At 38.4% G+C, this 24,764-nt stretch overlaps 1 protein-coding gene across 1 annotated transcript in view; it reads left to right on the top strand.

The window, feature by feature from the left end:
- LOC131245655 (callose synthase 7) overlaps nucleotides 1-24,764 on the top strand; it is a 108,625-nt gene that overhangs the window by 6,482 nt on the left and 77,379 nt on the right. The window contains exons 2-8 of the mRNA XM_058245251.1: nucleotides 19,090-19,190; nucleotides 23,368-23,480; nucleotides 23,618-23,702; nucleotides 23,828-23,938; nucleotides 24,032-24,199; nucleotides 24,381-24,470; nucleotides 24,575-24,666. Coding sequence (XP_058101234.1) covers nucleotides 19,090-19,190; nucleotides 23,368-23,480; nucleotides 23,618-23,702; nucleotides 23,828-23,938; nucleotides 24,032-24,199; nucleotides 24,381-24,470; nucleotides 24,575-24,666 — 760 coding nt within the window. The remainder of the gene's footprint in view (nucleotides 1-19,089; nucleotides 19,191-23,367; nucleotides 23,481-23,617; nucleotides 23,703-23,827; nucleotides 23,939-24,031; nucleotides 24,200-24,380; nucleotides 24,471-24,574; nucleotides 24,667-24,764) is intronic.

The following is a 24,764-nucleotide window of genomic DNA, read 5'->3' as shown; positions in this document are numbered from 1 at the left end:
ATCTGAGTGCATGCATTTCCTGCAGTAATGTATTATGCTTATGCAGTAGATAAGGATACTAGATTTTGCTTTTTGCTCATCCAGGAGACTAGACAGTTTCAAATGTAAAAACATCCACCACTAGTTGATTTTCTATCATCTACATTTCCTACCCAATCTGCATCAGTATATCCTACTATTTGAATTGATGTATCATGAGGATACCATGGACCAATAGCAGTGCTTGTGACATATCTAATTATGTGTTAGACAGTTGAGAGATGTGATTCTTTAGGATCGAATTGATACCTTGCACAAATTCCGATACTATCCGATCTACTAGCAGTTAGATATAGCAAGCTATCAATCATGCTTCGATAAAGACGGGAATCAACACTTTTACTTGATTCGTCCTTGGATAATCTGAGTGTTGTACTTATGAGAGTATTGAATTTTCTCCCAGTTTCAAATCCAAACCTCTTAACCAAATTCTGTGCATATTTGGGTTGGGAAATGAAAATTTCATCTTCGAGCTGCTTTACTTGAAGTTCAAGAAAATATGTTAACTAACCAACCATGCTCATTTCAAATTCAGACTTCATAAGTTCTGCAAACTTAGACGATAGATTAGCACATGTAGATCCATAAATACTATCATCAACATAGATTTGAACAATCAAGATATCATCATTGGATTTGTTAACAAATAGAGTTTTGTCTACACTTCCCATTCGAAAATAGCAAAAATTTAGTTAGCTTTTCATATTATGCTCTAGGGGTTTGTTTCAAACCATATAAAGCTTTCTTAAGACTGTATACGTGATCAGGAAGTTTGGGATCTTTAAAACCTTTAGGTTGTTCAACATATACTTCCTCATTTAAGTTACCGTTTAGAAAAGCACTCTTGACGTCCATTTGATATATTCTAAAATTCTTATAGCAAGCAATAGAGATAAACAATCTGATTGATTCAAGGTGAGCAACTAGTGCAAAGGTTTCATCATAATCAATTCCTTCTATTTGAGTATAACCTTGCACAACCAGTCGTGCCTTGTTTCTAATAATATTCCCAAGCTCATCTGATTTGTTTTTAAAAATCCATTTTGTTCCAACATTTTTATTGGATGGTTTATAAATTGATTCAGTTCATCTTATATAGCCAAAATCCAACTTTCATCAGCCAACACTTCATTTATGTTGGCTGGTTCAATTTGGGAAGTAAAGCAAACATAATTGCAAATATTTTTCATTTGCCTTTTGGTTTGAACACCAGAAAGAGGGTTATGAAGAATTTGATTTGTTGGATGGTCTTTTACCAACCTAAAATCAGCAATATCTGATTTGCATGATGGTTCACTTTAATTAATCAGAATGATGTCACCATCACCATCATTTTGGTGAGGACTGGGATTGATCGATTGATCATCAATTACAACATTTATGGATTCTTGTATTACCCCAGTTCTCTTGTTTAGAACACAATATGCATGACTATTTATTGCATATCTTAAGAATATGCCTTCATCACTTTTTGCATCAAAGTTTCCCAAATTTTCATGGTCACGTAAAATGTAACACTTGCTTTCGAAGGTATGAAAATATTTTACACTGGGCTTTTTCTCAAACCACATTTCATAAGCTATTTTATTTTTCCCAGCTCTAATAAAAACACGGTTGATTATATAACAAGCAGTATTCACAGCTTCAGCCCATAGATATTTAGGCAATTTCATACTATTTAACATAACACTTTCCATCTCCTGTAACACCATATTCTTCCTCCTGGCAACACGATTTTGCTAGGGTGTTTTATGAGCTGAAAATTCATGCAATATATTATGGTCATTGCAGTATTTCTCAAAATTGCTATTCTCAAATTCTGTTCCATGATCACTCCTTATTTTGACTACAAACAACTTTTTTTTTTTCTTCTAGTTTGGATGCGTTTAATAAGGCTTTTGACCTCGTCAAAAGCATCCGACTTTTCTCTTAAGAATTCTACCCAAGAATATCTTGTGTAGTCATCAACTACAATTAAGAAATATTTCTTTCCTCCTTTACTCTCCGTTTTTGTTGGTCCAACCAAGTCCATGTGGAGAAGTTCAAGAGGTCTAGTAATGGCTAAGGAGTTCACTTTCTTATGATAACTCCTAATTTTCTTGCCAACTTGACAAGCACCACATACTTTTTTCTTTCTTACTCAACTTGGGTAAGCCTCGCAAGTGATCTCTTTTCCTCAACTTGTAAAGATATCTATAATAATTTGCTTGCCAACTTGACAAGCACCACATACTTTATTTTATTTCTTACTCAACTTGGGTAAGCCTTGCAAGTGATCTCTTTTTCTTAACTCGTAAACATATCTATAATTTACATGTCCAAGACATTGGTGCCATAATTTAGTCTCGTCTGTTTGGACCATGTAACATGAAAGGTTTGTTGAGCTAGTTTCATCTATTATATAGCAATTTTCAGAGGTTCTGTGACCATTTAATATCACATTTCCTTCTTTACTAATTATCTCACATCCATGATCAGAAAATCTTACACTACGATCATTGTCGCAAATTTGAGATATACTAAGAAGGTTATGTTTCAATCCTTTAACATATAAAACATCTTCAAATATAGGTAAGTTGGGAAGATGTACATTACCTTGATCAATGATCTTGCAGTTGCTACCATCTCCGAATGTAATTGAGTCACCATCAATTTCCTTGATATTTGAGAGAATGACTTTATCACCTGTCAAATGTTTAGAACATCCACTGTCCAGGTACCATCTTGAATAGCTACTTGCTTTGAAAGCTGTGTGGATGACAAGACATTTAACCTCTGAAACTCACTTCATGATGGTTATAGGCTTTGGAGGGTCTCTTTCCTTTCGTTGTCTTTGTGAGTTAGGATTTCTCCTTTTTCTTTTGTTTACTCATTTCTTGTTTGAGTTGGCTTTCAACAACTTTTTAAGCAAGTCCACAATTTGATCAGCAATAGGAGGATTGTTAATTTCTCTCATTTGATATCTCTGGTTGTTGGCAAAGTTTTTCACTTCAGAAAATTGTTGAAAGTTTTTTTTTTTTTTTTTTTAAATTTTGAAGATAGTCTTCTTGTGATCAAACTTAGTTCATTTTTGAGTTTCCACTTTAGAGTTCGAGGATTCTCCTTTCACAAAGGTAGGAGTAGAAGTCTTAGGCTTTAGATTGTTACGAATGTTATAGCCAAGGCTAGACTTGTCACCATACCGGCGAGAAGAGGTTAATAATTTTTTAGTTTTTTGTCTCCTTGGGTATAATTCCAAGTATCCTTTGAACTTTGAAGTGAAGAAACTTCAATCCTCAATTTCTCATAATTAGACTTGAGATTTTGAAGTTTTACATTTTTCAAACTTAAATCTAGTTTGGATTTTTCAAAACAATCAGAAAAGTGAGATTTTTCCAAAACAACTTATTCAAGTTCTAATTTCAATTCGTTACACTTTTTCTTTTGCATTTTCAATTTCGACGCAATTTTGCAACTTTCTCTGAAGAGAGCATCATGTGCTTCTTGAAGGTCTTCTTCATTTTCAGAGTCACTCTCGGGAGTTTTATATTAAGATGTTTCACTATCTTCTAGAGTAGTGACTCTAGCTATTGTCATGAATGCATTTTGATCTCTTACTTCTCCTTGATCTGATTCTTCAGATTCTGATGATTCATCCCAAGTGGCAGTCATACTTCTTCTTTTTAATTTATCCTTTTTAGGACATTTGAAGCAAGATGCCCAAACTCAGAGCAGTTGTAACATTAGGTGTCTTTGGATTTAGCTTTCCAATAGCTAGAATTGCCATTTTCTTGTCAAAAGTTTTTTGAAAATCAATTTTCTTTATGTTTGAAAATTTCATAAAATTTCTTTGCTAATAATGCCATATCATCCTCATTTTCCTCAATTTCTGAATTTTCATTAATTACCTTTAATTTGGACAGTGCTATAGACGTGTTCTTCGAAGCTTTGAAATTCAGCTCATATGTTTGAAGAGATCCATCCAATTCCTCAACCTTCATTTTGTCGGTATCCCTCAATTCTTGTATAGCATTCACCTTGGAGTTGAACCGTTCAGGTAGTGATCTTAGTATTTTTGCACAAGCTTTGCTTTCAGGGATACTTTCTCCAAGACCCCACATAAAATTAACTATGTCATTTAGTTTTGTATAGAAGTCCATGAATGTCTCATTTTCTTCCATATGAATTTCCTCAAATTTGGTTGTGAGGATTTGGATCTTAGATTTTTTCACAATATTAGTTCCCTCATGGGTCATTTCAAGTATGTCCCATGCTTGTTTTGCCGTTTCGCACGAAATGATTCTTTTGAATTCATCCAATGAGAGGGCACAAGTTATGGCCTTTAAGGCTTTTGCATTAGCATTACTTTCACTTTTCTGAGTATTTGTTCATAAGTTGTAGGCTACTTCTTTTATGGTTGTGGTTCTATCCTCGCCTATTACTTCCATCATAGGAGAGGACCATTGTGTCATAGTGGCTTGCCATACACTTTCATCTATGGATTTGAGGAAGATCCTTATCTGGGTTTTCTAATATGAATAGTTGGAGCCATTAAAGGGACGTGGTCTGGATATGGATAAGCTCTCGAAATTTAACATCTTATAGCTCTGGATATAGCTCTAGGAAGTGAATCCAATCAAGAGTAACCTGCTCTGACACCACTTTTAAGTGGAGCTATCAATGTCCCGGGTGTATTAATAGGACTTAGCCAATTTTTTTGTTAAAACAATCTCAGATAACAAATTCAGAACAACAACTAATATTGAAATATTGATTTCAATTGAGTCGTAGGACAACCTTTGCCCAATCTCTTAGGTAGGACAATCTTATTTCACGACTTTCTCGATCTCAATATTTCAAGATAATAAGTACGAGGAAAAGATTATTAAACACCACAAGACAACCAAAATTATAGTGGTTCAGTGTTAACACACCCCTACTCCCCTCCTAAAATTACTTCTCTATGTAATTTTGGCTTTTCACTATAACAAAGTTTTTTCACAGGTAAACTTTAACAACTACTTACAACTTGTGATTTTCATAGGCTATCACAACTAATCTTAAGTGACTTTAACGGGCTTATCACTTCTCAACCTGATGAGATTTTTTCAGGCAATCTCATTCAACCTAAAGTAAAAATAATTTACTGTATGAGAATGTTATCTTCTTGAAGACGTGAGTTGAAGCAAAGATATTGGTGAAGCCTTTGAAGATGAAGCTTCGGTGGATGCAACAATCATTTATTTTCTCAGATGAAGATAAATCAATGTATGCACAACCAAGAAGGATATAGGGATAGATAATTTTTCAAAAAGAAAAACCCTAAATCCTGTAGATTCAATCCTCTATTCTCAAGTTGAGTATATGCCACTCTCTATTTGAATTTAACAAGGCTTGAGAAGAGAGTTGAATAAGCTAAAATATAATATATGAAATACAATGCAAATAGCTTGAAAAGAAGAAGATTTTTCGATTTTGTTTTCTATATTTTTTCTGTGTTGAAATAGTAAGAAATGAGCCATATTTATAGCAAAAGGATTAGAGCTTCGTTTAGCCTAAGAATCCCTTCGGCTAGCCGGAGTTTCATGATTCTGTTTTAACGGTTAGTAGATTTTGCGGGATTTGGTTTGAATCAATCATAGGCAGCTCGAGATAGAATTCGGCTGGCTTGAGATTCCTTTAGCTGGCCTGAGACAGGGTTTGGCTGGCCTGAGATTCATGTAAATCAAAACAAGCTATTGCTGAAAATTGAACCCAGGTTGTTGTCAGGCTGACCCGAGATGATTCGGCTGGTTGAAGAAAAGGTTAGGCTAGCCGAACTACCTTGAAATTTAACGTAATAATACAATAAGTTACAACTTAGAAAAACCACTAAGACGTACTTTAACCTAGGGTCATTCCTAAGGTCTTCTTTACCTGTAGGTTGGCATACAATTGATTCTTCTCTTGAAATTCTTCCAAGCTTTCTGATCTTGAGATGTTGAGCTGCACTCTAGTATTGAAATGTTGAATTGAGCTGAAGTTCCATACAATATATATTTTATCTATGAAATTTGACAATCTACTTGTGAGCGTAAAACATTAGCACCTACAAAAGCCTCCTCAAGCTTCCTTCGTCCGTACCAAATCTCCACAACCATTTACCTAGAAGTGAGAGATTCATACTTTCCAACTTCCTTATTCCTACTCCCCATTCATCAATAAGGCTTACATACCTCTTCCCACCTTGAAAGATAAAATTTCTGTTTTTCATTGTCCTCTTTCCATAAAAAATCCCACCTTAACTTCTCCAATATGTCCAAAACAAACTTTGGACATGAAATAAAGTGGTAGGTTTGAAAGAGCTTCTTTGATAAGTGTTATTTTACCACCCATGGATACCTTCCATCTTGAAAGTTTCATTTCCACTCTCGATAACCTTGTCCCATAAGACCACAAATGCTTCGCACATTGCACACATAATGGGGGGCCAAGATATGAAGACAGAAGGACCTTGTACTACACCGGAATATCTTCACAAGACTAGCTATCTCCTCCTTTGCTATACGAACCCCCAACATTTCACTTTTACAGATAACTTTCAAACTCGACATCACTTCAAAGCATCTAACAATATTCCTCAAATTATTTACCATAACTCCTTTTGAGACACAAAAGACGATAGTGTTGTCGCCAAATTGAAGGTGAGAAACCTGAAACCCCACGTTCTCCACCTTGAAACCTCAGATGAGAATAACAGCTCGACCCCTTTCCAACATTCTGCTAAGAGCTTCCTCTACTACCACAAATAGAAAAGGGGAGAGCGCATCCCCTTGCCATAGACACCTTAAAGCCTTCAAAAAACCTTTCGGGGACCCATTTACTGGAATAAAGAACTTAATTGACTGAATGCAACCTTTGATCCATCTCCTCCACCTCTGCTCGCAACTCAACTTTCCCAATACGTAGTTAAGAAAGTCCCAATCCACATGATCATAGGACCTCTTTAAATCGAGTTTGCAAATTGATGAGGGCATTTGAGCACCTTCACAAGTTTATCGGAGGAGGAGAATTGAGACCTCAGCCTCAGCTTCATTATGGTTGGATGATTATTACCTGGGGCCCAGTGGACCCAATTTGAGTTCTTAGCTGTGTTAAAGACCCTACATGTATGGTTGTGCATCTTTGAAGACCCTGCATTGGAAAGATGCATGTGGGGTGCCTATTTGGAACTGATTGATACATATTTGGACTATTTGGATGTAACCTAGCCTGACCTAAACCACATCTGGACGTTACAAATGTTAGACCATGCCTTTAGATATCTTGGACACGTCAATTTGGTGATATAGACCATTGGATATGTTTGGAGACTTGGGTTTAGGTGTACAAACACTCTAGTATGCACATCCGAGCCATGAACGCATTGGAACATATTCGTCCAGGTCGTTGATCATGTGTGGACGTACCCGTTGCACGTTGGAGATTGCCCTTGTGCCGTGTGGCACATTTTTATTTTTGCTTTATTTTTAAGTTTTATTTTAGGTTATTAGAGATTTATGTTTTGATCTTGGCCAGTAATAGATTCAGATGGTCAATAATAGTTCTTGACTTAGGGTTTGCTTAGGTTTTCTTATATATATATATATATATATATATATATATTTGTTTGAGACTTGAGACTTGAGACTCGGGATGATGGACATATTGAATGAAATTTCTCTACATTGCTTCTTTGAGTAAGAAAACTTTATGTGAATGGAATTTGGTGTGAAGCCATTGGAGTGAATCCAAGTTATGTTTCTTATTCCTATCTAGGTATTTCTTTCTTTTATCTCTCAAACCCTCTTTTTCCATTGAAATTTTCACTTTCTTCTTTCTGAAATCCTAACTCCACCATCATCGATCCAACCCATCATTGACCAAACCGACCCAGCTCCACCACATTGTCCGTACGACTGTATGGACGTGCCCGTACACTGCACGGATCTGTCCGTACAACGACCGTATAGCCGATCAGCCTCCCCCTCATTGATCCTTTTCTCTTTTTCTCTATTTTATAAAACCCTAAATTCCCAATTTTTGATTTCCAAACCCATACCCTAATCCATTCAAATCTTAGCAAAGCGCAATTTAATCCTTGAATCTAGAACGAATCTTATGTTAGATGGAAGTTCTACCTTCCATTGGGCCATTTCCGATCAATAGCCTTAAGGATTTATTTTAAGAGATTGTGATGTGGTTTGAACTCAAGTTTAATTGAATATTTGATTTCTTTAGATTTGTGGTAGATTGGCTTTATTTTATGGTTTGATTTACTCTGGTAATCCGTTAATTTATTTGCATCATCTTAATTTAGGCCATCTGTCCTACATTACAAATGATACCCATATTTCTTTCTTATGATACAATTCAATATATTCATGTGCAATTAGCATAATATCTAAGATCTACCTATTAGCCACGAACGCACCTTGAGTATTTGAGATCACCTTCACAAGTACAACTCGGAATCTCGAAGTCAAAATTTTAGCCAATATCTTATATGGACTCCCAAATAGGACAGTTGACCTAAAGTCCCTCAAGCAATCCATGGCTTCTTTCTTCGGAATAATGGAAATAAATGGATCACCTAACTTCAACAATAACTAGCCGAAAGAAAGAAATCAGATATAAAGTTGACCATATCACCCTTCACTAACTCCTAAAACACTTTAAAAATTCCATAGGGAAGCCATTTGGCTCAAGGCCTTATCTCTACCCAAGGTGATCACTGCAGCTTCGACCTCCTCAAAAATTGGCCTCTCAAGGTAATTTGCATCCACTACTATGGGCAGTGATTTTAGTATTGATAGTATCGGCTGATACCAACAATATCGCACCATGCTCGTATGAAACTGGGATGTAGTTAGGAAACTTTCTGTAACGCTCTGAAAATCGAGGGTCGAGCAGGTACCCAACTCTCGAGTTCCAACGCATCACTTATGCAACATATTTAATGATGGTTGTATGTTGTCTGTATTAGTGCATAAAATATGAATGAGATTAAGCCAAAACAACAAAACATAATCCAGGGACAATTGTAGTACGTAAGCGGAAGACTGAAACGAATATGTATAACTTTATAAACCAATATAGGTCCCCAAAGTATATATGCGTTGCCAGGTCAATAATTACAAGTACTGTTTCAAAATACAAATTTTCAAAAAAAATGTGATAGTCCACAAGTATGACCCTGAAGCCCCGTCGATCAGAGCAGTCTATATAAACCCGCCTGAATACTGCATATATGAGAAAGCATCCTCATCGTCTGCGAAGTCCGTCTCTGCCTCATCAGTCGGGTCTCCATCTGCAACTAAGACAGAGTCTGGTTGGTGTTTAAAACACCGTCCTGTAACGTGGGAGTGAGTGATCAACTTAGTGGAACAATAAAGCAAAGGTTAACATGTTCTCAATTCAGTCAAACAGTAATGATAATACAATACAATCAAACATCCCTAAGTACTCTGATTAATGCAAGAATGGTATGTATAAATGATGCATGCCCTCGCTTGCACTCTCTCTGCGATCTTCATCTAACGGTCGAGCATGTCAGTCACTTCTTCGTGCTCTCTACTTAACGCCAAACGGCACATGCAGTGCTGTGCATGAGCGTGATTACCAAGTTATTATTAGTCCTTTTCATATAGCAGGATTGGGAAGCTAAGGTACCTCCCTTATATCAATTCCCAAACAATGATCCATTCTAGGGTCGTCAGTCCTAGCAAATCTTATACGATATTGCGGTTCTAGGTCGCTGCAAAGGGCTCGTCACCTTATCAGTGCAGGCCTAGTTTGTACTCTAATTGTTACGGAAAGACTTGTCGCCTCTGCGCAGTCTTAGAGTATGCTCGAGGTCACTACGAATGGCTCGTCACCTAGACGTAGGCCGACAGCTCGAATACAGTGTCCCATACCACCGTATTCGGCTCACGAGTCTAGGTTGCTCACTGGTCACCACGGGGAGGCTCGTCACCCTAGCATAGGCTGACAGCTCGACCACGGTGTCCCATACCACCATGCCCGGCTCATGATTCTTAGCGGATCGAGGTACCAAGGTTAAAGGGGTTTTCATTGGTGAATTTGGTACCTTAGATTCAAGCAGTAGCGTCTATACATGGTGAACATACATCGGGTCAATCGGGTTACTTGACGAGCTCGACTAGTACGAGCGCATCTCAAGTTGATCGACATGAAGGACGTAAGCACTCCGTGTGGCCTAACCACTGCCGACAACCAAAGTACGACTCGGGTTCATCGAACGCGTCTTGTGTGGCGAAAACAACCTCAGCCACCTAATCGAGATCTGTTACCGATTGCCTGGACTAAGTCATAGTCCCAATCACATTCAGTTGCAGTTTATATATCACATATGATATGCATAATGGCATTACACAACAGTTCAACCATTTCAAGCATTTAGCATTTCATGAAACATATAGTACACATGTTATCTTACCTAGGCATTACTTTCATAAATCACATAGTAGGAAGATAGGTTACATAAAGGAAACTATAGTTATAGAGAAGGGGATTGAGAATCCTATCTCAACACCCTCATTTCAAACATTTAAACGAGCATTTCCTTATACAGGCATTTTATCAAACACTTACACTACACATATCACATACATAGATTAATTTACTTAAAACGTATATTATAGCAAATCCTTTCACATAGGAGTTGCAACACCTACAACGATCATGTATTACCAAACATCCATCATAACATATACTAATCATAATTTCATATTCATTCAGGCATTTTAACAAACATTTAGTCTACACACTTCAACATACATGACATATGTTGGTTATAACAGGTGTTAGGGCAAACCCTTTCACCACGGAGTTGTCACATATACAACAACCATATATCCACGACGGATAATCATGGCAAGCGCGAATCCAAATTTCATACTCATACAATCATATCAACAAACACAAGAATACACTATATTCAACATAGTTCGTATATATGTGTAAAGTGCAGGAAACATCATGTCTAAGCATGTGATAGCAATTCAAGTCAGTCATAAATCATTAACTGACATTGAAAGCCTTGAAAACGATAACCTAAACATTTATAGTCCGCACCTTACGCCGATAAATGCGTAACGGATTCGTTTTAAACACTTAGCCTTTGTCAACGGCGGATTGGCGACCTACAGTATGAAATAGGTTAGCTATTCCATTACTTACAATGTTTGAAACCCTATAACAGGTTAGGGTTAGGTTTTCTTATCTAAGAACGGAATTGGAATCGCCTGTATAGCGATACAGATAGGGCGGCTAAGTGCATGGAGCAACGGGATCGAATCCCAGGATGAAATCTCCAACTCTCATTCTCACTTTCTCTCGTTTTCCTTTCCTTTTCCTTTTCTCTCTTCCCTAGGGTTTAAAAATTCGTATGGAATATTAGAGAGGGGGTTTAAGGCCCTTATATAGGCCCATGTTTGATGGAAATGGCCCAGGGCCAAGGTATACTTAGGTTATATCCAAAGGGTGTCTATTTCAGCCCAACGGAGCACTTCTGGTGGCCCCTTTTCTGCGTGCGGTCGGACTTAAGCTCCCTGACATTGGATCTAGGTCAGGCTGAGTTTTCGCTCCGATCGGGTTTACAGATCGACCGTGGCGGACCAGTTTCAGTTCAACGGTCACGGGTACTCGATCAGGGCCACAAGTGCATTGCCATGTATGGGACATTTCCCTTGATCCAAGGGTGTATTTGGGTCAGATTCTGACGGTCTGAATCCTTATATTTGTCCCGCCAGCAACACGACTCAGATTACTTAAATTCGGATTTTATTTCTAAAGATATTCACGTTTCTCACAGACTTTGCTCCGGGCTCAAGCTGTGCATTTCTAGACACAATTAAGAATTGATTTCCGAGGGGGTTGTTAAGTCCAGTAATGCGGTCATAACTGTGTAGTTTTGCGGTTATCGGACTTTCGACGTGCGGTCCAGGTCCGATACGGAGTTTCTGTGTGCTCCCGAGAGTAACCGGGTTTAGGGATAGATTTTAGATTTCAGGGTAATGTAGCGTCAATGATTCTGCACGGTTTGGGTCTTGCAGATCATATTTAAAGTGATTAGTGCTAATTTCATAAGTACTCTAGTTTAGCACTTGCTAATATTAACCTAATTTCTAAAGGTCTCGGTCCTGGGTGATTTCTGTCTGAGGTGGTACTCGGGTCCCTGTACGGATTTTTCCGAGACGTTAAACTTTCTAATATTGATCGATTCATAATGTATCAATGATATATCGATACATTGTGATATTCCAAAAATATTGCTGTTACAAGTTCCTGATATCGCCGATACATATTGCACATATCGACAATATTGCACTTGCGTTGGTCTCCTGCTGAAGAATTTGGAGAATTCACAAAAAATCCACAACATAATGATTCTCTCTCTCTCTCTCTCTCTCTCTCTCTCTGTGGGGATTACATTGCTAAGGGGATTTTGACCATCCATTTCATTCTTTTAGAGAGAACATGAGATTTTGGTGCGAAAATCGAGATCAGAGAGCGTAGTACCAAAAACCCAATCGATGAATTTTTGTTAATTTAAGCTATTATCTCTTGTTTACATTGCTTAAAATCTAGGGAACAAAGTTAGTAATCCATGATTTTGCACGTTTTCCATGCTTAATCATGGATTTTGACCTCCAGTTTTCGAATCTGGGAAAAATGGGGGAATTTGCGGAAATTAAAAAAATTTCCCGATTTCACCTATTTAACTTGCAATTAAAGCTTGAAAAAAAAAATCATGTGAGGGTGCTTGAAGGTTGATCTACAGATTGGCGAAAGTTATTGGAATTTTTGAAAGAAAATATTTTTAATTAAAATATTGAAAATAACGATTTTTTTTTTTGAAAAAAATAACAGTGACTAGATGTTATATATGCCTTATATTTGTGTATTTATGAGTTTATGTTGATCTTAACATTAGACACACATTTATTGGTTTTCAAAAGTAACCTTTCTTTAAATTATAAAAAGTAATTTAAAAATATATTTTTTAAAATCAATGCACAATATATTTGACTTTTGAATGTATTGGTTGTGTTTTCATAAGATTTGACTTTTGAATGTATTGGTTGTGTTTTCATACATGTCTTTTATGATTTATTAGTCATATCACTTTTGTCAGATAGTGCATAGTTTACGACTCTATATAAAGGAAACTTATTATGTGTATTTGCTTTTTAGTGATATTTTGAGTTCTAAGTATGTACTAATGCCTTTTTTAACTGCCTTTGAAGTTCCATTGAAAAATTTGACCAATTTCCCAATATTTTATAATGTTTCCCAAAAATGATGATTCGCGACCTAATATATGTGATAATTCCAATGTGATACTGGATACGTTTCCATAACCCAAGGGTGTGATGCATGCGTTGATACCAATACTCAAAACAATGGTTGTGAGTTGGTTGAAATACAAGTTATCGAGACTCAGTCTCTCCCACCTCTCACTCGTAAAAAGGTTCTTGTAAAACTGGACTATAGAATCACATATCTGAAAATTTTCATCGACCCTGTTGCCTTCAAACGTTATGCTTTGAATCATGTTATTCCTTGCCCAGGCTCTACCATTGCCATGAAAAAATGTGTTCTTATCCCCTTTTTTGAGCCACGTAGTCTTAAACGGTTAAACCTTTGCCTCCACTTGATCTCCTCTTCCTTTGGTTGTTTCTTGTATTCAAGAGAGTTTATTCCTCTTTGCTCTCTCTTCCACTGTTAGCTCTCCTCCCTCCTTAACATCCAACGTTTGAATAGCTTAGAGGGTGACTTCTGCTTCTGAAGCTTGCTTCCCTATAACCTCCTTCCACTCATTGATCTTCCCTTTTACTAATTTCAGCTTTTGAAATAACTTGGAACCTTGGATTGCCTACCACCTCAAATGGCATCCACCATTCATTCATTAACCCATAAAACCCCTCAACTTCAAGTCACATCAACTCGAATTTAAATGGTTTGGGACCCCAATTTTCTTCATCAACTTCTAGGATGATTAGGTAATGATTGGAAATTGGCCTTGGGAGACCCCTTTGTTGCACTAATGGAAACCTCTCCACTCACGTCAAGGAAATCAGAAATTTGTTGAGTTTAGACGTCACTGCCCCTTCTTGCCCTTTAGATCGGGTAAACTTAATGCTACCCATAGGAACGTCTACTAGCTCATTTCTAACCACCAAATCCGAGAAACCCCTCACACTGTGTCACATGTCTATCGTTCAATTTCTCATACGAGAATCTGACCACAGTAAGGTCTCCTCCCATGCACCACGACTCCTACTGCTTATTCCGAATGGAGCCTAGTTCCTCCCAAAAAAGGGTTGAAGTGTTGACTGATTCGACCCATTCATTGATGTGAAAACCCACTTGATCCAAGTCCTTTAACAACTCTAAAATTGAGAACGTGCATGTCCACCATTCCTCCTTAATCCAAGTCTTTGTATCTCACATGATCAGAATGCCGCCCGCAACAGCCACTGCATCGAGCGTCACCTAATCTTTGTTCCCACTTCTCCATATAGATTTAATCACCTATTGGTCAACAAATTGAAGCATGGTTTCCTGAAGAGAGATTTGTTAGGCTTTGTAGTGGATTTATATGTCTTTGATCTAAAGACTCTTTTGCAGGCATCCCAAACCCGTTACATTCTAACCGTGGACCTTTATTGAGACACCACCTATGCCCCCTTGCCCCTTTTGTCGCATCTGGAAGAAGCCCCAGAGCCACAACCATCTGAATCCTCAAGGTTCGCCTACTCCCTTCTCCCCATAGAAGATTTCATGCTCTTCCTCTAAGAAACATATTGTGATTTTTGGATGCCTCTCTCTCCTCCGAACTAGAATAACGTGATGAAGTCCTCATTGCGATCATCGAACGAGACCCTGGCTATCTTCACCACATGACCAATGGCTTTCTTGATCTAGTGCATACCCTGAGCCATTGAAACGCGATCACCATCCCTCCTTGCTGCTGAAACATCAACCTAATTGGAAAGCTTCTCCTATAACACTGCTCTGAACTAACATCAATAGTCACTCACAACGGAAGGATATGTAGAGCCTCTGGCATGTACACTGAAAGGGCTTCTGGAAGAGTCAACTCATTACTGCTGGCTCCATTCCCAAAATCGTCGCCTTAAGAGAACACGACCAAAGCACCCACTTCACCGGCTTTAATAATTAACTGACTTTGGACCGTCATCCCATTAGAACTGCTACACCTCTTCGCAATGCCCTCTTAGTACCGGAAGGAAGATTTCTTCATAGGTGCCAGAATATGGAGGGGGCCCTATGCACGTGTGACTAGATAAGTCATCAACCACATGCAAAACTTTATTCAAATCCTCCGAACAAATGAGAGAAGACACGTGTTGGGTTCTTATCATGGCCAAGGACACATGGTGTCCCCTCCAACAGTGTTTCACCTCCTACCCACCTCGACCCACCCGCCTCTATACATGTGGCCCCAGACGATGCCTCGGTCACACCAATCCTCTGGGCTGCTTGACCGTGTGTAAAAGAATCCTCGATTGAGATGCCACAACCCTATCTCACCCAACTCCTCCCACATGTCCTGAACCACCTGTGCCTCTCTTCTGACATGGCCACTGCTTAGGACACATGATAGACCCTCCAACCTTCGATCTTGGAACCTAATTGTTGCCTGACGACATGAGTACATATCTGTCATACCACCAATTCGGACATCCGTCCGGACATGTGTCATTGCATCCTCCTTTGTGATGCGGACATAAGTGGTTCACCCTTTAGAGTATACTAGAGGAGGCGTCGTCGTCGACAGAGTACCAGAGCAGAGGAGTTGATGTGGATGGACGATGGGTCCATCGGACCCACTTTCTGATGCGCTACGAGTATAGGAGTGGCATGACCGCACCTCGATCATAGATTCATGAGTCAGATTTCACACCCTACCACACAGATGTTTTAGTTTTAGGCGTTTTTGTTCTTTTCCTTATTTCAGGGGCTTTATTGTAACTTTCTTTATTTTTCATCTTTTTGTTATTTTTCTTGTTTCCAGGGGTGTTAGTGCACTTTTACTTTTTCCATAGCTTATATATACGTTGTGAGAAACCCTATTTTCGTTATTATTGAATGAATAGAAATTCGTTTTTTTTTCCCTCTTTATTCAAGAGATTAGGGTTTCAGGATTGGCCCTTGGGTGTTGAGGATTCCACTCCGATTTCAGGTTTCCTTCTTTTTAGATCTTCGAGGTGCAAGAAAAGGTAAGAATCATCCTCCTTTTCTTTTGACGACAAAAGGACCTGTACCTTCTTCATCTCGAACCCTTCATTCTTCACCCCTTTCCTTCCTCTTTGGATATTCCCTTTCTAGTTTGGAAAAGAGGGATGATTAATTAGTAGGATCAGATCCAAACTTGACTGTGGACTGACTTATGCTAGATTTGGGATATCCTTATATCCCTTGGTCCTCCCTTTTTACTGTTTACGCAATTTTATACTAAGGGGCATAATCCTGATGGACTGACCTCATCTTTGTTTTGAAATTTACCGAATCCCTTTGACTGGAAACGGTTAGTTAATTGGTGTATTTTTTTGAACATTCTGTAACCTGATTATACATGCATCTAGGATTAGGTCATCACATGTCCTTGTATCACTTTGCCTCGCCACCAACTGATCGCGAACCAATCACCTCAGTACACGTAGCTTGTCCAACAACTAGTGCTCCGTCGAACCACCAAGCATGTACTCTGTCTTCCTCCGCCTCTACTACACTGCTCCTCACCGCCCATCTTCCACTGTTTTGGTCCTCCTGGCCTCCTCCGGGCCTCAGCTTGTTATGACCTTCCCTTGGAGCCTCCCAACCACCCATATTGAACCCTTTCTTTGTCGACTAAAATGGAGATTTGCTCCGGGGCTTTTACTAACTTCTTCTTCTTAATGCAAACTTTGATAGCCTACAACTCCTTGAAGCCTTCCGACGCCAGGTTGATAGCGATGACCTCCCCGATACATGATCTAACCTCCATGAATCCCTTCGAAAACCAAAGCTCCAAAGGTGACTCCTACAGCTGAAACCATGCATCCTCCCGCCAAAAAGTGACCTATCTACTCATTTATAGATTGACACTACTGGCCTTCCTTGAAAAGTGCATTGAAGAGGATGATCCTCTCCAAGTTCTCGTTTGACTAGAGGGAAATTCACACCTCTTCATTGTTGGGGGGCTTCACTACCCTTTCTTCCTTCTCTAGACTGCATCATTGGTTTAGCCAGTCACCAAGCCTGTCAACAAAACGTCTGGCCTTGACCGCAGGCACTAAATTCCATTGCAACACATTCTAGGCCTTCGCCACTACCCTCGGATGCACTCACACCTCTAGGCCATCATTTGTCATTACCTTCTGCACCCACTTGGCTTCCTTTGACTTTGGAGCAGCCTTTTCCTTGCAGCCATTTTCCTAGACAACACTGGCAGAGAGGTGCAATCCCCTACCACCTCTTGATAGGGATCTAACTCTGTCACTCCAACCGCCCCTCTGGTACCAACCTTTGTAGAGATACCTCTTCTTTGGCTAGGTTTGCTCTTCCTTGCGACCATGTCTCTTGTCTCTTTCCTAGTATTGGTTCTCTATTAGATCGTGCAAAGCTATCTTTAAACCAATAGGAGATTCTAATATTTAGAGAAAGTTTAGTGAAAATGCCAGCATGACTTGCATATATTTGGGGAGTAGGGTAACTTTCGATAGCTAAGCACTATGTAGGGGATGACTTGTGTAGACTCCAATGTTAGTTATGCACCATTTAATAAAATGGTGGATTGCACTTCAAACGTACGCATGGCATAGTTGTATGATAATCCAGACCGTCCATCTCTTACACAACCCAAAAATTGCACTGAGAAGAAAACATGAACCATCTAAGTTTTCTTGTTAAATTTGGAGCATTCGCTATTTTACTTTTAACCATCCATTTTGTAGCCATAGATGGATGGTTAGGAGTGATTTATCAAAGTGGTTTAGACATTTAGATATGTGCTTCATCTACACAGGACCCATAATTTGGATGATCTGGACATCTGTACATCTGTGCCACATGTGAGAGGATGAGTCACCACCATTTTTGTAATGGTGCACAATTAACATAGGAGTCTAGCCATTTTCCATAAATTCATTCTCCCCACTTGATGCTCCCTTAGCGAAAGTCATTGGCCTCCAGGTACCTATGCGAGGTACGCTAATGCTCTGGACAATAGCCTAGACAGGGACCATCCCTACTTTGTGATTGTTAGAAAAGAATTTCTTTCTTTCATAGGTTTGATTATGTCAGCCCCTATTCCAAGCTGGGCCTCACTATGATGCTCCAACTTGAGGGGGAGTGTTGAAAGTTGAATAAGGCCCATTGGGCCCAAGTCCATTAATAAGGCCCATGGGGCCCACTCACAAGTTCATGAAATAAGGGCCATAGGGCCATTCATATTTTTACTATTATAAATAACAGTAGAGGGCTAGGGTTTCAATAGATCCTAAGCATCTCAAGTTCTTGCTGTCTCTCTTTTGTCTCTCTCTCTCTCTCTCTCTCTCTCTCTCACACACACACACACACACACACACATTTTTTCTCTCTTCCATCTTTCTCCTCCTCATTGTAGCTTCTCATAGGCCCTCAAGATTAGTACAATGTAGCCGTTTTATAGTGATTAACTTGGACTCAATCCCTTCTAGGGAGTACAAACCTAAGAAATTCACCATGTTGGTATAGTTGTCTACAACTGTTGTGTTTTAGTAAAATCAATTTTTAACAAAAGTTCCTTTTGCAGGTTTTCTTTTTGAAATTAATTGTTGTTGCTCATCAAAGTGTTCTTTATTTTTTATACTGACCTAAATGTTTATTTGCATTGATTGTCTTTTTAAATATTTTGAAGGACACTAGGAGTGTAATTACCCATTGGCCATAGCCAGAAAGTTCCTTCCTAATTCTTGCGGTTTTTGGCTTTAGTCTTCCACTAACCCCTAAACTTTTTACTGCTTGCTTCTGTTCAAATAGGTCGCTTCCATGCATTTGAGAAGGCTCACTATTTGGATCCTACATCAAGTGGACGAGGTGTTCGTCAGTTCAAAACATATCTTTTACATAGATTGGAAAAGGTAGAAGAGATGTTAGCTTCCTTGATTGTTCTCCACAAAGAAATTTCTTTTGTCTTTCGTCCTTTTGGCCTTGAATGGTTGATCTCTTTCAGATTCAAGAATTACTAGTGTAAAATTGTTTTGGTGCATGTTTTTTCCCATTGTCGTGTTTCTTAGGAACTAATTAAGATCTATTGCATATTTTAGTGTTTGGTAGATGTAATGCTTCGTTCTTCATTTCTTTTTGTTTTTGTTTTTTTTTTAAAATTGGCTGAGTGACCTCGAATTATAGATTACTGTTATATTCAGGAATTACTAGTGGTCCATTTGGGTAGCGGATCCCATGAAATTGGGATAAATACTAATCCTGATTTTGGTAGCGCTATGTACTCTTTGTCGGATCACTGCACAAAAGTGGTCCTTTCCTCATAAATGCAATCACGGAAGTTTTAGAAAGAAAAACTTAAAACACTGTTAATTGCAATTATGTGGAGGAACTGCCACTTTAGCCTGGCGAATCTGATGTGGAGGGCATGGGGCCCAAAAAAAAAGGGGATTAGACTTAATCCCGATAACGCAGGATCCCGTACCCAAATGGACCCTAGATGTATCACGTATTTTTGTGTTTGGTAGATGTTATCAATCCTCATTTCTTTTTGCTTTTTTGACACTAGTTGAATGACTTTATATTATAGATCATTGTCATATTCATGAATTGCTAGTGTAATGTGTTTTCTAGGCATTCCATAACCAAAGAAGCTTGTCCTCCCTAGTTTACTCAATTGCCACAGCCGATAGAACCCCCAATAGATAAAGGAGCTTGTCTCCTCTATGTTGAATAGATTCATTCTGAAAATAGGAGTCCAAACAGTCCTGTTCTCAACTTCTTCATTGTAGTCCATGACTGTTTGCCTCCTTATGTGTGGCTAAGTTGTAGAGCCTACCAAAAGAAAATTGAAGCATTGCCTCCCCACACCACCAATCTTCCCAAAATCTAACTTACGACCCACAGGACGACTGATATGTGTGCTCTCACACTCAAATATATTGCAATGCATGTACGCTGAAAACTGTAGGCTCACAAGGAAGAAAGTAGAAAATTTTAAGACAGGAAAGTGAAAATAATTCTGAAACTGCATAAATAATTTTAATCAGTATACATATAAATTCTGTTCCAGCATAGAGATATTATTGCTTTCTGCTCATCCGTGGATATATCTTGGATCATTTTAAGCTGAGTGAAAGCTTTTAAGCCCCAAAATTGACATAAAAAGTGACCATAATGTTCATCATCATCATCGTAGCCTTATCCCAACTAATTGGGGTCGTCTACAGAATCATTTTACACCATTCCACTCTATAAAAGGAAAAGTGACAAAACTATTGATGCTCATTTATGTGCGTTCATCTTGAAGTTGGTCAAACCTGGTCAAATTGGCAAAGCCAGTCACAATGGGTCAGATTTGGTCAAATAGTGGGTGTTGAAATTGCTATATTCAATCAAATCATGTCATTTCTGTGTTACTCCAGTTGAATCTTATCACCCAAGGTACAATCATTCCTTCCCGATCAAAGCATGTCAAATCTGTTAAATTTGGCCATATAAGTAGTTGAGGTTAGGACTGGTCAAAGTGCGACACTATGCACAGAGCCTCAGAGAGGGTTAGAAGCCCTGATCCTACAGAGAATCTAAAAAAGCCAGTGCTAGGCTTGTCAACTAGGCAGCATGGCTGAGCTTGGCCGAAGCCCATGTCAGGATAAAGTTTGTGTCTGAGCCTATCCAGAGCCCAGCCAAAAATGTTCTTGCAAGAATTTGTACATTTAGAACTGGTTTGGTGATCCAAACTGTTGATCTTATGGGCCAAACTACAGAAAGTGATTTCCCTTGAAATCAGCTAGACTTAGAGATCGTAACCATTTGATTTATGGCCTGTAAGTAGATGGTTAAGAAGATGGTGGAACAAAAGTTCACATTCAATGGAATTAGGGTCTGTTCCATAAGTATAATGTAATTAAATTACAAAAGGCCCTTATTTTTTGCTGCACAGTTCATGTAATCTTATGGGCCCCACTTTTGTGTGTCAAATCAGCCCGGTCACCAACTAGGTGACATGGCCGAGATGCACCCAGATTGTATCAACTAGGATCTGACTTCTTGAGTTGATCAGGGCTCGGGCCGAGTCCACTCGGCCCAATAAGGGGGAGGAGGAGCAGAAGGAGAAGGAGAAGGGAGGTGGAAGAGAAGAAGTAAAAAGGAAAAGAGGAATGAAGAAGAAAGAAGGAGAAGGAGAAGGAGAAGAATATTATTTATAATAATTATGTAATTAAATAATTAATTTTTTGACCCACCTGGTCGAACTGCCCAGCCCAAGTTGAGCTGAGTTGAGTCCAGATTTGCAACTATGTTGTAGTATGTATGCTATATTTGAAGTAAATCTGAATTAATTCATTGGAGAGGATAAGGGTTGTTAAAGAATTGGGATTTCTTCGTTAAATATATAGTGTAGTGATTCAAAAATATCCCTTATTGCTGCATACAATGTTTTAAATATCGATGATATCGGCCGATATATCCCACGATATATCTTGTATCCCACATGCGCGATACGAGACGCATAGGTAGTGCCAATATATCCCACATGATCGATCCGGTGGAAATTTTCAATTTCCGATCCCTTTTTTTGTTGAAATTATGTTAAATCAACGTCAAATGGTTTTAAATCCATTGGTTCTTCATGTTTTGCATGAAAAATCATGGAGTTGGAGCTTTGATTTTGATATCCATTGGTTCTTCAAGTTCTCCATGTTTTTTTTTTTTGAAAATTTTCTTCAACCAGCTATCAATTAAGACTAATTTTGCAGTGTTTAGAGTATTTGATAAAATGATCATCAGTTCATCACATACACTCTAATTTTGAAATTTGAGTGTAGGTGGTCCAATTTGAGAAAAAATCGAAATTTCTCCCAAATTGCTTGCAATGTTGCACTCCAAACATGAAATCAAGCAGGCATGAGGGATGATCTACTAATTTGTTATGTCCTTGTCAATTTTCGAAAAATAAAAATCATTTTTAATTAAAAATTTATATATATATATATATATATATATATATATATATATATATATATATTCGAAATTTCCCTTCAACCAGCTGTCAATTGAGATTAATTTCGAAGTATTTAGAAGTGTTTGATGAAATGATCATCATGTACTCTCTAAATGTTATGCATTCAATTTGAATATAGTTGCATTACTTCAGTCAGGCAGTGCATAGCTTAGGACCCTATACAAAGAAAACCCATTATGTGCAATTCTTTTTTGAGATGTTATGATTTAAAAGTGTATTAAGGTCGTTTTTAACAATTCCTGAAGTTTCATTGAAAAATTCAACCATTTTTCCAATGTTTCCTGATGTTTCCCAAAAAGTGTGATAAATTAACCAATACAAACGATATATCTTGTGCGATAACCGATACATATCTGTATCCCAAGGATGTGATACGTAATGTGTTATCGAACATTGGCTGCATATAATATATTTAAAGTTAAAACCAATAAAGTGATGGACTGGTTCTCAGGCTCTGTAATTTTGGATGGGGCTTTATGGGCTTTGGAACACAGCCTGAGTCTGGCCACCTCAGGCCTGGTAAAGCAATCCAAGCCTTGCCAAAAACAGTTCGGGCCTAAAGGTGTGACTGGGGCCAGTGTATCCCATTGACAATCCTAACCAATACACTGTCTTTGTTCCATGCAACTTGAGCATGGGATAGAGCCCAAAATCTCATCATCAACATCTTCATCTAACCCCTATCCCAACAATTTGGCTAGAGCCCAATGTCTCTTCTATGTAAATAATTTGTGAGAGGAAACCATGTTGCCTCATAGACATACATGTGCTGATGTTACTGTTTGCAGTTATGGATCATGTACCCATCATATCTAATATACTGATCTCGAAGGAAGTTCTATAAGCTGCCACTATCCCCCAATTTAAGGTCATTGCTTTGTAGAGTTACTTTTATTTTGTCTTTTGAAAGGACCTTGACCTTTTCCTTTCTGGAAGCGAATCTTGTGAAGTCAATGGGTCATCAGGTTTGATATTTCTCTGCAATGGTTTGAGCTCGGGATGAAAGATGAATGAATAAATAATGAATCTCTTTATCATTTAAAACATGTGTATGATTCTCTTGGTGGCAGGAAGAAGTAGAGACAAAACGGATGCTTGCCAAGAATGACAGCAGAGAAATGCAAAAGTTTTACCAATGGTTCTATGAAGAAAACGTCAAAGAAGGCCCCACCAAAAGAAAACCGTGAGGCTTTACACTGAATTGTGGACTTGCTCATATTTTGATTGAGACTTCATTGATAACTGATACTGCAAGGTTTGAGCACATTCCGTAGTTACTATATTTTCTTCACTCTTGCTGATTCATGAAACTAAATGTAGTGAGGAGATGGCCAAGAACTATCAGATGGCATCCATTCTATATGATGTACTGAAAACTGTGGCACCTTCAGAGAAAGTCGATGAGGTTTGTTTAGTACAGTATTACTATGAGTTGTGATGGCACATACAAGTTCTTAGTATGGCTTCTTTTGCATTTGGCAGCTAATTTACATCTAAGATAGGAAACTAAACTGCATCTTGCATTTGCAGATAGAACGATATGCTGAAGAAGTTGAGCGTAAGAAAGAGCATTATGCCCAGTATAATATTCTTCCTCTACATACATCTGGTGCAACTTCACCAATCATGGAACTTCCTGAGGTCAGATAGTGGCCTCCTGATTGCACTCAACCATTTCTTTTTCTACCAGTTATCTCTTGTTTTCCTTCAACACCATATATATATATATTTTAGATCAAAGCTGCAGTAAGTGCTCTGCGTAGGCTGGATAATCTTCCAAAGCCCAGGATCCAATCAACAGAGAGTGCTCCCAGTAAAAGTGATGATTTTTTAATGCCTGGACATGGGGATAAATCTATCCATGATTTGCTTGACTGGCTGTGGTTAACCTTTGGATTTCAGGTATTAGGTGTCAGTCTGCATTTACTGCTCCTGTAATTTCTCTCTCTCTGTTTTATTTTATTTTTTATTTTTATCATTTAGATACAAACGGATGTTCCTATGTATATACTTGGAATACTCATATGAGAAAAAGCTCAGACTATCTGATTGTACTTGCTGTGTTCAATTTCTTGGCATGCAGAAAGGAAATGTGGCGAATCAGAGGGAGCACTTAATTTTGCTACTTGCAAACATTGACACAAGGAATAGGCTCCATGGGGAATATAGCCATGTAATTTATCCTTTATTATGGAGCTTCAATGTTTTTGGTAATCTGAAGTAGGCTGTTTAGCTGTTCAAACTGAGAATATTGATGTAGATACTTTGAACTTGCAGCTGAATAGTGAAACCATACAGCTTCTGATGGACAAGATTTTCAAGAACTACCATTCATGGTGTGCTTATTTGCATATCCATTCGAACATCAAGTAAGCAGTTACATAACCAAAATAAGCCAACGTCTTCAGATAGTGATTGAGGGGAATTGTTACTCTCTAACTGTTTTCTCAACCATAATAATTGCTTC

This window comes from Magnolia sinica, chromosome 5 (genome assembly GCF_029962835.1).
Source record: "Magnolia sinica isolate HGM2019 chromosome 5, MsV1, whole genome shotgun sequence".
Taxonomy (NCBI): Eukaryota; Viridiplantae; Streptophyta; class Magnoliopsida; order Magnoliales; family Magnoliaceae; genus Magnolia; species Magnolia sinica.
This window is presented reverse-complemented; position numbering and strand designations above follow the sequence as displayed.